The 13,038-nt window shown below is 36.2% G+C and overlaps 1 protein-coding gene across 2 annotated transcripts in view; it reads left to right on the top strand.

The window, feature by feature from the left end:
- LOC585529 (sushi, von Willebrand factor type A, EGF and pentraxin domain-containing protein 1) overlaps positions 1–13,038 on the top strand; it is a 48,324-nt gene that overhangs the window by 12,801 nt on the left and 22,485 nt on the right. Inside the window, exons 3-8 of one of the 2 annotated variants that reach the window (XM_030987890.1) lie at positions 4,457–4,633; positions 5,857–6,051; positions 7,659–7,835; positions 9,059–9,253; positions 10,253–10,447; positions 11,447–11,641. In XM_030987890.1, the coding sequence (XP_030843750.1) occupies positions 4,457–4,633; positions 5,857–6,051; positions 7,659–7,835; positions 9,059–9,253; positions 10,253–10,447; positions 11,447–11,641 (1,134 nt within the window). The remainder of the gene's footprint in view (positions 1–4,456; positions 4,634–5,856; positions 6,052–7,658; positions 7,836–9,058; positions 9,254–10,252; positions 10,448–11,446; positions 11,642–13,038) is intronic. The other variant, XM_030987891.1, reaches the window with a different exon arrangement.

Genomic DNA, 13,038 nt, shown 5'->3' with positions numbered 1-13,038 from the left:
GCCCATCAATCTACAAGATTCTCCACCTAAGTGTATGAGAAAGGCATAAACCAAGTACAGTTTTTCAGCAAGACATGGGCATTGCCATTTTCTTGTTAGCATGACGCACTATATTATGCGAAGTCGTTTATCAAATAAATGTATTCAAATTTATGGATGCTTCCTTCCCAGGTGTTTGTGGTGTTGAAGCATTTCATTTTACTTGCGATTATCATTTGTACTACAATTGCTAGAACGCACAATCAGTTGGTGCTGTTCTAGGGTAAAGGTATCGCATAAATAGAATTGATTTTCAACCACTATATTTTAGTATTTTTAAACAAATTAGTTAAAATTGTTACCCTAATGTATATTTTTCACCAAATGTTATTTTTACCTTCCCGGCTAAACGGTTTCACAATGAAAAATAAATTATGTTTTTGAATTAAAAAGTCTTTCCAATTAAAGCTTGATGCATGATACATGTACAACTCCGCCAGCCTGTTACGTCACGTTTTCAAGAAAATGGCTGCGCTCATGTCATGCTAAAAGGCATTTCATCATGAAAAGATATCTTCATTTATATATCTCTTGTATACACGTTCGTAAGATTTATTGTACATCAAAAGGTAGGAATTCATCTTGTTTTTCAGAATACCTACACTTATTCTTTGGGGTTAGGTTTCCATTAAGGATTTATAAACTCTTCCAAAAACAGTTTGGAAACTCACATATATACCTAATTGATTATCATCGTTAAGTTTTGTATAAGTAAAAAGCGTGGTTATTCTTCTTGTTAGTCATAGAACTTGCTATACGTCAGTATAAGGGGCAATGTCAAATGGGAAATGTTGTAAAATGACTGCTCTTGTTCGGCTGTGCATTCTTCTATAAATTCTTTGAAGAGTGTAGGGCTGCTGTGTAGTACAGTCCTGTACAACCGAATACCAGTGCTTACCAGTGAATTTAGCAACTGTTCACTTTTGACCTTGCCCCTTTTCTGATGGACTGCTCATTCCATGGCTGCAAACCTTTTTGATGGGTTTACATCCTCACCGTGTAAGTAGGTAGTCATCTAGTGCTATTGTTAATTTTGTCTAGATCAAAATGAACTTTGACGAGAATCATGGCCATGTTGTAAATCACGTATATGATGTTCATTCAGTGGTAACACATTTATGTAGAAAGACCTTAAACAAAAATAACAAAATACTCAACTTAATAGTCTCCAGTGATTGTAAGATATTGGTAAATTTAGCCTAATTTATTGATTGTATTAACTCCAGTAGACTGTTGAAAGTGTTTGTTAAAGGTACTATATGTCCCATTTACAGGCCAAAAAATTACAAAGGTTAAATTCCAACGGCATTTGAAAGACAATACTAATTTAGATTTTCCTTAGAAACGAAAGGGCTTGAAAATGGCTTTAAGGGGGGAAATGATGACCATTAGATGTCGAACCGACTTAAGTGATTGCAATAACCTAAGTACACGTAAAAGTCTGATTTTCAAACCCTTTTACCGAATGGTCCTACGTTTTGTGCTGCACAAAGATTCACTCAGTTTAAGGTTGGCCATTACAAGTAGTAGGTTATTAATGTAGACAAATGCGCATGTACCTCCCAATAAACAAAATCACGTGAAAATCACGTCAATATCAAGGTATCGACTTGAGGAGAGTAACGTTCTTCAAACACCTGACATTTACGTAAATGTGTTAATACGTTTATTGCACTAGGTCACTTAAAACACACGTACACTAAATAACGCAATTGTCACTGCAATATCACCATTATAATAACGTGATTATCCCTACCTTGGAGACCATGGTTTGTAAACCTGATACTCCCGTTTTTGTTTGGTTAGGAAATTACATCTTCATAAACGAAATTATCACATTCTTTAGAAGTTTTAGAATCGCATCACAGAAACAAGTGAAGCGTTAGTGATAGTTTTAGTCAGAATATCTGCGTGAAATTCACGTGAATATTACGAGGCTGACTTGAGATGAATCATCTTCTTCATTCACGTGAAATTTACGTCGAAGAGGAAATATGTTACTGTAACCTGCGTTCAACCCAATAATTACGCAGATTTTACACAATAAATGAACCAAAATAATGACGTTCTCATCCCGTTTCTGAACATCGTGTTTTGGATCTTCCTTAATTACGTCCAGGCGCGCCGGAAGCAGTTTGGGATTAGAGGGGGTGTGTGTGTGTGGGGGGGGGGGGGGGGCGGGGGGGGGGGGGGGGGGGTTGGGTGCAAACATCCCAGAAGAGAAAGCTAGTTGCAACTGGTCCAGTTGATGAACCAGTTAATGCCAACTGGTAACCCTGGCAATTGAAATAGGCTAAATGATCCAGTTGATCCAGGCCAGTTAGAATTCAACTGGTCTAGCTGAGCCATTAGAACCATTTGGTAAAACTTCCAACCAGTTGAACGGCAACAACACTGCAATACTGGTACGTCTGTATTCCCAATGTAAAGGCATTGGTAATAAGTAGACTTACATAATTTAATTAATCGAAATGTTTTCATATACTTATATTTTATTGCAATCATTTTAGTTCATAGTTAATGTTTTCCTTATTCATGTTTAATTAAATGTAATTTATACGAAGTAGCGAAATGTCCCCATTACTGGTAATTAATATTTGTAGTATTTTCGAAATGAATTGCATATAACTAAATCATCAGTAATTAAAAAATATGCTGTAAATTCAGATAAATTGTTTAAAAACATTGATCTGCACGCACCCCATATTCAATATGCAAATTATTTGGTGTCAGCTGGTTCAACTGGAAATATGCAAACAGTCAGTCATCAACTGGTGCAACTGGAAATATGCCAACAGTCAGTTATCAACTGGTGCAAATAGAAAAATGCAAACAGTCACGGGATTATCACCACGGAACTTAAATGGTAACTGTGAAACCATCAAGACACCCCAAAATAACTCATTGTTCACACCTAAATATCACGGATTCACAGCTTAGAGTAGTAATCAGTTTGAGTCACGAGATCATCACCACGGAACTTATGGTAACTTTGACCACCATTTAAAAGGGTGTTTTCAGACACCTAAGAATTACTAATTTTTCACACCTGGAAATCACGGATGCCCAGCTTATATTAATAATCCGTTTGAGTCACGAGATCATCACGGCGGAACTTATGGCAACTTAGACTACCATTTAAAAAGTTGTTTTAAGACACCTAATAATTACAAATTTTTCACACCTAAATACCACGAATTCACAGCTTAGAATAGTTAGTAATCAGTTTTAGCCACGTGATCATCACCAAGAACGTTATGGTAACTTTAAAACCATTTAAAAAGGTGTTTTAAGACACCTAATAATGACTAATTTTTCACACCTATAAAGCACGGATGCCCAGCTTAGATTAATAATCCGTTTGAGTCACGAGATCATTACCGCGGAACTTATGGCAACCTTGACTACCATTTAAAAAGGTGTTTTAAGGCACCTAATAATTACTAATTTTCACACCTAAATATCACGAGTTCACAGCTTAGATTAGTAATCAGCTTGAGCCACGTGATCATCACCAAGAAAGTTATGGTAACTTTGAAACCATTCAAAAGAGGTGTGTAAGACACCTCAAAATTACTTATTTAATACAACCAGAGATTCACGGACAGAACAATAAGACGATTAGCCGGTGTAAGTAACGTGATTATTACCATCAACCTTGGATAGCCTGTGAAACCAATCGATAAAGGTGCTTAAAAGACCAAATAATTACCTATTTATTACCACCATCGGTTAACGGAAAAAAAACTCGTTACTTGGTCAAGTGGTTATTTGGTCATAAACACTTGATTTACAGAGGTAAGTGGAATCACGTTACTCCAGTCGCGTGATAAAACTGTTGTTTTTAGGTTAGATGAAAACGTGAACAGGATTACCTTTTTTGTTTAAAAGAAAGCACGTGTCGATAATGTTTAAATCTAGTTCAAAAGTCACCATACTTTAAAATCACTTAAAATACACTCCCAAAAGAGGTTATTTTTTAGTGTTCTGTTTATTGGGCTGTAACAGCTCATTTTATGTTATTACCAAATAAAAAAGTCAGTCAGTCACTGATCAGAAGTCTCTGAGAGTTGAAGTCTAGAAGGTAAACAGGTTTCCATGCATAATTTGAATACTAGCACACTGCTAATGTTTAAATTTCACAGGTAGGACATACATGACATATTCATAATTCCAGCAAAGTTCTACAACATTTGATATTGGCTGCAAAAAGGAAATAGTATCTTTAAGAGAAAGCGGTTTTAAGAGCAGAGGCGTGATCGTTCAAAACAATTTATCTTTGGAGAGAAAACGTTGTTTTGTAAAATGACCATTAGAAAATTACGTCATGACAAATCAAATTTGTGTGTATGATGTGCATGCACACTACTAAATCATAATATTCCTGTTTTTCTTATTTACTCAATGTACATTGTAGTCTTATCATGTGGCGACGCACCTGTTGTAGAGAACGGAGTGGGAAAACCAAGCGCCACGCCCTCTGTTCCTGGTAGTACTGCATGGTATGATTGCGATGATGGCTACAGGAGGGATGGGCCAGGAGACATTAGCTGTCAAGATGACGAAACGTGGCAGACGGCACCAACATGTATCCGTAAGTAGCTTCTCTATTCCTACGATAAGATATGTAAAGCCATATTTACAACTGGCCGAGCATCTACGTGTCAATAATGTGTCCTTGCTATAACACAGTTGACAAAGCTAGACAGTACATCAATGTTGAAACTTTGTTATGTGGATGACACATTTGGCACCTCCTTTATTCTTTACTACCCCTAATGATGTAATCTGTCACAGTATTTTACTGAAACTGTTCGGTGCAGGGTATGCTATGATTTTCGTCTAAAAAGAAGGTCATAGCCCGTAATTTTGTAAAGACAACCCAGCTGGTCTATTGTAAACCAAGATTCTGATATAGCAGCGATGTCAACACTGTTCAAAGAAGGAAATGTCTATATATTACAAAAGTCATCAGTAAAGATAGATTTAGCAGAAAAGGGCGCTTTTGAAGATAAAGTTTGTCAATTCAGGCATGAAAACCATAGGGAAAATGTACAAATCACAAGTTTAAGAAATGAGCACTGTTTCAGAGCATTCCAAGTCTTAAAGAAAAACTTATGATAAAAACGGTATATAGATGAGTGATCAGTCATTCAATAAAATAATAAGGCAATGGGCTAAGATTAGGTTAAGATCTAATAAGAAAATTAAGAGAAAGTCAAAGTTTGATACAATGATTGTAAGATATTTGTAAATTGAGCCTAATTTATTGATATTGAAAACTCCAGTAGACTGTTGAAAGTGCATGTTTAAGCTACTATGTCCCAAAATTTGCAAATTTGACCAGAAAACTGAATCGTATAACGAGTAGAATTGAAATGTGAAATGGAAAATCTTCTTTTAAAAGTATGGACAGAGGTAATCATTTTAAAAGTCAAACTGATTAATTACTTAAGTGCTACAGTTTATGCATACCTTGTCTTCACCCTCATTACGTACCGATGTTTCTTATCTACGCCTTTTCCCTCCCTCGTGCCAGCGCACCCTTAGATCAATATACACCTAGCTATAGGTGTATAATGTTCCCCATTGGAGTGTAGATTGTGCATTGTAAAGTGCAGAATCGGCATTGAATCCAGTGACCGGACTAATGATACTGTAAGCTCTTTGGTCGGCTAACTTGTAAAGTTAAACTTGTAACTTGTAAAGTACTTCATTACTATTGCTGTTAATATTATCGAATATACCAACATGATAGGATGATCAATTTATAACGTTACTGAAAGTTACAATTGAATGGGGTTTTTTTTTATACAGAAAAAACATGTGGCGACATCGATGTTGTAGTTAATGGAGCCTACGCGGCTGATACCATTCCTGCCACTCCCGGAACCCAGGCAACTCTTTCGTGTGATGCTGGATACGAAGCAGTTAACTCAAGCCCCATTGACTGTGAAGCAACTGACGGAGGTAATGGCGATCCATCATGGACAGGTGTAAGCTCTTGCCGATGTAAGTTCACATATTACTCCATGCCGAGTATCAATCTATTCATTACAACACGGAGTATGAGAAACAATCGGCCAAATTCAAACCTTCAAGTGCTTCCATGCACCCTAAGTTTTATTGCATATTCCCGACTTTATATATTGCTTGCTCCTCTTCCTTGCAATGATTTTACTAATGACCGGTCATTAGCATTTGGTAATGACCAGTCATTATCAAAATTACGTGTTAGGCAAAATAAATGCCTGGTCGCGTGAACGCTCTCAACCAATCATTTGATTAGGATCCGCTTCATCACCTTATAAATCGCTTTGTTTGGTATGAGTAGAAAATGTGTGTATTCCTCTTTAACATGATACCCATGTTATGATTTTTTAGTCATGGAACTTGCATTACATCAATATAAGGGGCAATGTCAAATGTGAAATGTCGTAAAATGACTGCTTTTGTTCGGCTGTGCATTCTTCTTTAAATTCTTTGAAGAGTGTAGGGCTGCTGTGTAGTACAGTCCTGTACAACCGAATACCAGTGCTTACCAGTGAATTTAGCAACTGTTCACTTTTGACCTTGCCCCTTTTCTGATGGACTGCTCATTCCATGGCTGCAAACCTTTTTGATGGGTTTACATCCTCACCGTGTAAGTAGGTAGTCATCTAGTGCTATTGTTAATTTTGTCTAGATCAAAATGAACTTTGACGAGAATCATGGCCATGTTGTAAATCACGTATATGATGTTCATTCAGTGGTAACACATTTATGTAGAAAGACCTTAAACAAAAATAACAAAATACTCAACTTAATAGTCTCCAGTGATTGTAAGATATTGGTAAATTTAGCCTAATTTATTGATTGTATTAACTCCAGTAGACTGTTGAAAGTGTTTGTTAAAGGTACTATATGTCCCATTTACAGGCCAAAAAATTACAAAGGTTAAATTCCAACGGCATTTGAAAGACAATACTAATTTAGAACTTCCTTAGAAACGAAAGGGCTTGAAAATGGCTTTAAGGGGGAAATGATGACCATTAGATGTCGAACCGACTTAAGTGATTGCAATAACCTAAGTACACGTAAAAGTCTGATTTTCAAACCCTTTTACCGAATGGTCCTACGTTTTGTGCTGCACAAAGATTCACTCAGTTTAAGGTTGGCCATTACAAGTAGTAGGTTATTAATGTAGACAAATGCGCATGTACTGTAACAGCTCATTTTATGTTATTACCAAATAAAAAAGTCAGTCAGTCACTGATCAGAAGTCTCTGAGAGTTGAAGTCTAGAAGGTAAACAGGTTTCCATGCATAATTTGAATACTAGCACACTGCTAATGTTTAAATTTCACAGGTAGGACATACATGACATATTCATAATTCCAGCAAAGTTCTACAACATTTGATATTGGCTGCAAAAAGGAAATAGTATCTTTAAGAGAAAGCGGTTTTAAGAGCAGAGGCGTGATCGTTCAAAACAATTTATCTTTGGAGAGAAAACGTTGTTTTGTAAAATGACCATTAGAAAATTACGTCATGACAAATCAAATTTGTGTGTATGATGTGCATGCACACTACTAAATCATAATATTCCTGTTTTTCTTATTTACTCAATGTACATTGTAGTCTTATCATGTGGCGACGCACCTGTTGTAGAGAACGGAGTGGGAAAACCAAGCGCCACGCCCTCTGTTCCTGGTAGTACTGCATGGTATGATTGCGATGATGGCTACAGGAGGGATGGGCCAGGAGACATTAGCTGTCAAGATGACGAAACGTGGCAGACGGCACCAACATGTATCCGTAAGTAGCTTCTCTATTCCTACGATAAGATATGTAAAGCCATATTTACAACTGGCCGAGCATCTACGTGTCAATAATGTGTCCTTGCTATAACACAGTTGACAAAGCTAGACAGTACATCAATGTTGAAACTTTGTTATGTGGATGACACATTTGGCACCTCCTTTATTCTTTACTACCCCTAATGATGTAATCTGTCACAGTATTTTACTGAAACTGTTCGGTACAGGGTATGCTATGATTTTCGTCTGAAAAGAAGGTCATAGCCCGTAATTTTGTAAAGACAACCCAGCTGGTCTATTGTAAACCAAGATTCTGATATAGCAGCGATGTCAACACTGTTCAAAGAAGGAAATGTCTATATATTACAAAAGTCATCAGTAAAGATAGATTTAGCAGAAAAGGGCGCTTTTGAAGATAAAGTTTGTCAATTCAGGCATGAAAACCATAGGGAAAATGTACAAATCACAAGTTTAAGAAATGAGCACTGTTTCAGAGCATTCCAAGTCTTAAAGAAAAACTTATGATAAAAACGGTATATAGATGAGTGATCAGTCATTCAATAAAATAATAAGGCAATGGGCTAAGATTAGGTTAAGATCTAAAAAGAAAATTAAGAGAAAGTCAGAGTTTGATACAATGATTGTAAGATATTTGTAAATTGAGCCTAATTTATTGATATTGAAAACTCTAGTAGACTGTTGAAAGTGCTTGTTTAAGCTACTATGTCCCAAAATTTGCAAATTTGACCAGAAAACTGAATCGTATAACGAGTAGAATTGAAATGTGAAATGGAAAATCTTTTTTTTAAAGTATGGACAGAGGTAATCATTTTAAAAGTCAAACTGATTAATTACTTAAGTGCTTCAGTTTATGCATACCTTGTCTTCACCCTCATTACGTACCGATGTTTCTTATCTACGCCTTTTCCCTCCCTCGTGCCAGCGCACCCTTAGATCAATATACACCTAGCTATAGGTGTATAATGCTCCCCATTGGAGTGTAGATTGTGCATTGTAAAGTGCAGAATCGGCATTAAATCCAGTGACCGGACTAATGATACTGTAAGCTCTTTGGTCGGCTAACTTGTAAAGTTAAACTTGTAACTTGTAAAGTACTTCATTACTATTGCTGTTAATATTATCGAATATACCAACACGATAGGATGATCAATTTATAACGTTACTGAAAGTTACAATTGAATGTTTGTTTTTTTTATACAGAAAAAACATGTGGCGACATCGATGTTGTAGTTAATGGAGCCTACGCGGCTGATACCATTCCTGCCACTGCCGGAACCACAGCAACTCTCACATGTGAGCCTGGATACGAAGCAGCTGACTCAACCCCCATTGACTGTAAAGAAACTAACGGAGGTGAAGGCGACCCATCATGGACAACTTTGAGTTCTTGCGAAGGTAAGTTGACATATTAATCCCTGCCGATTTATAGAGGCCAGTTTTGTTCTCACGATGTATGGCCTGTTTGGAGATGTTCAACCAGCGATATGAGAGTTTAAAAAAGTCCTGATCGATGTTTACTTTATGATTGCTTTCACTTGCTATTCAAGCTTAGACCAAAGTATGATATTGATATAAAGATATGAATATTCAAGTTACATAGTCAAACGGATTGATATACATTTTTGATTTGATTTGATTTTGTATACATTTCTGTTTTAATATGAATTTGTTTTTACATGTACAAAGTACATATGAATTCAATAATGACATAAAACAATGAAATAAGATTGTATAGAAGACAAAATAGAAATTTTGAAGAACTGAAAATGATAACGAAACACTGTTGATTCAAATGTCAACAGTGAAACTGACGGGCAGGCTATAAAAATTAATGCTTTAGGCCCATACAGAGTAGGAATTATAAAATCAAAATCCGGTGATTAGAGATTAGTATTAATAGGAAAATAATGTAGCAAATTTGACCAGAAAACCGCATCGTATTACGAGTGAAATTGACATTTGAAATGGAAAATCTTCTGAAAAAAGTTTGGACAGAGGTAATCATTTTAAACAGTCAAACTGATAAATGACATGAGTGATACAGTTTATGCATAACTTGTCATCACTATCATTACGTTCCGATGTTTCTTATCGTCGCCTGTTCCGTCGCTCGTGCATGCCAGCGCACTCTAAAAACGCCGAGCATTATACACCGAGCTATAGGTGTATAATTAATAATATAATTGGAGTGTAGATTGTAAAGTGCAGAATCGGCATTGAATCCAGTGACCGGACTAATGATACTGTAAGCTCTTTGGTCGGCTAACTTGTAAAGTACTTTAGAAGAAACATTCATTACTATTGCTGTTAATATTATCGAATATACCAACATGATAGGATGATCAATTTATAACGTTACTAAAAGTTACAATTGAATGGGTTTTTTTTAAACAGAAAAAACATGTGGCGACATCGGTGTTGTAGTTAATGGAGCCTACGCGGCTGATAACGATCCTGCCACTGCCGGAACCACAGCAACTCTCACATGTGAGCCTGGATACGAAGCAGCTGACTCAACCCCCATTGACTGTAAAGAAACTAACGGAGGTGAAGGCGACCCATCATGGACAACTTTGAGTTCTTGCGAAGGTAAGTTGACATATTAATCCCTGCCGATTTATAGAGGCCAGTTTTGTTCTCACGATGTATGGCCTGTTTGGAGATGTTCAACCAGCGATATGAGAGTTTAAAAAAGTCCTGATCGATGTTTACTTTATGATTGCTTTCACTTGCTATTCAAGCTTAGACCAAAGTATGATATTGATATAAAGATATGAATATTCAAGTTACATAGTCAAACGGATTGATATACATTTTTGATTTGATTTGATTTTGTATACATTTCTGTTTTAATATGAATTTGTTTTTACATGTACAAAGTACATATGAATTCAATAATGACATAAAACAATGAAATAAGATTGTATAGAAGACAAAATAGAAATTTTGAAGAACTGAAAATGATAACGAAACACTGTTGATTCAAATGTCAACAGTGAAACTGACGGGCAGGCTATAAAAATTAATGCTTTAGGCCCATACAGAGTAGGAATTATAAAATCAAAATCCGGTGATTAGAGATTAGTATTAATAGGAAAATAATGTAGCAAATTTGACCAGAAAACCGCATCGTATTACGAGTGAAATTGACATTTGAAATGGAAAATCTTCTGAAAAAAGTTTGGATAGAGGTAATCATTTTAAACAGTCAAACTGATAAATGACATGAGTGATACAGTTTATGCATAACTTGTCATCACTATCATTACGTTCCGATGTTTCTTATCGTCGCCTGTTCCGTCGCTCGTGCATGCCAGCGCACTCTAAAAACGCCGAGCATTATACACCGAGCTATAGGTGTATAATTAATAATATAATTGGAGTGTAGATTGTAAAGTGCAGAATCGGCATTGAATCCAGTGACCGGACTAATGATACTGTAAGCTCTTTGGTCGGCTAACTTGTAAAGTACTTTAGAAGAAACATTCATTACTATTGCTGTTAATATTATCGAATATACCAACATGATAGGATGATCAATTTATAACGTTACTAAAAGTTACAATTGAATGGGTTTTTTTTAAACAGAAAAAACATGTGGCGACATCGGTGTTGTAGTTAATGGAGCCTACGCGGCTGATAACGATCCTGCCACTGCCGGAACCACAGCAACTCTCACATGTGAGCCTGGATACGAAGCAGCTGACTCAACCCCCATTGACTGTAAAGAAACTAACGGAGGTGAAGGCGACCCATCATGGACAACTTTGAGTTCTTGCGAAGGTAAGTTGACATATTAATCCCTGCCGATTTATAGAGGCCAGTTTTGTTCTCACGATGTATGGCCTGTTTGGAGATGTTCAACCAGCGATATGAGAGTTTAAAAAAGTCCTGATCGATGTTTACTTTATGATTGCTTTCACTTGCTATTCAAGCTTAGACCAAAGTATGATATTGATATAAAGATATGAATATTCAAGTTACATAGTCAAACGGATTGATATACATTTTTGATTTGATTTGATTTGATTTGATTTGATTTGATTTTGTATACATTTCTGTTTCAAGATGAAGATATTTCAACATGTACAAAGTGCATACGAATTAATTAATGACATAAAATAATGAAATAAGATTGTATAAAAGACAAAATAGAAATATTGAAGAGCTGAAAAGGATAACGAAACACTGTTGATCCAAATGTATACAGTAAAACCGAGGAGCTTGCTAAAGAAGCAATGCTAATGTGGCGTAAACCCTAAAACTTAGTTCCATAATGATAGAAAGAAGTGGTCAAAATGGAAATACAAATATACGGTATGCCAATTACATGTATAATAACATAAGGAGAGAGATAGAGAGAGGGATAGAGAGAGAGAGAGGGGGGGGGGGAGGGAGAGAGCGAGAGAATCACAGAGTGTGAGACTGGAACGTGAAGATCGGGGACAAGAGTGAATATGGGATCGTTATGCACGTGTTCAAAATACCAACCCCCCCCCCCCCCCAAAAAAAAAAAAAAAAAAAGTGACCTATTATTACGTTTGAAGTAGGTCGGTCCAGGAGATTCTTACATTTTTATGAGAGAAAAATAACGCGTTATTTTTGTTGTTAATAGCAATTAGTGATTATCATTACCTTGCCTAGTTACATTACCTTGAATAATTATGTACAGTGTTTTTCTTGTGAAACATATCGGTAAAAATGGAGGAAGGTCATTTTTACCTGATTTTATACGCGAGTTGGCCTAGTTAAAAAAACAATAGGTATTCTTCACCTTGAAAGTTTGTATTTAAACAAAATGTATCCATATGAGATCTGTAGTTTACATGAAAAACAATCCTTAAGATTTTGTTCTGTAGCAGAAGTATCCTGCTTAAATGTGCTCGTCCCGCACAGCCCCATGCCAGTGTTCAATAATTTATATATGGTATATCAAGGTATGATATACAGTGAGGAGAGCAGAAGAAAGGAGGTATTAAAGTTTATTAATAGCTCCGGTGGTTCATGAGAAGGTTTTACATATATATTATGGTACTGCGGATTCCAAGATGTGACGGACCCCTAAGAATTGAGTTGTAGAAACATTTTGACGAACAGTATTATCGAATAAAATGTTATCTGGAAGACTAGTGATTCTGTTGCTAAACCGCATAGGCCTATAATTAGTTTTCTGCATGTAA

Source organism: Strongylocentrotus purpuratus, unplaced genomic scaffold (assembly GCF_000002235.5).
Source record: "Strongylocentrotus purpuratus isolate Spur 01 unplaced genomic scaffold, Spur_5.0 spur5_scaffold_17, whole genome shotgun sequence".
In the NCBI taxonomy this organism is placed as follows: domain Eukaryota; kingdom Metazoa; phylum Echinodermata; class Echinoidea; order Camarodonta; family Strongylocentrotidae; genus Strongylocentrotus; species Strongylocentrotus purpuratus.
This window is presented reverse-complemented; position numbering and strand designations above follow the sequence as displayed.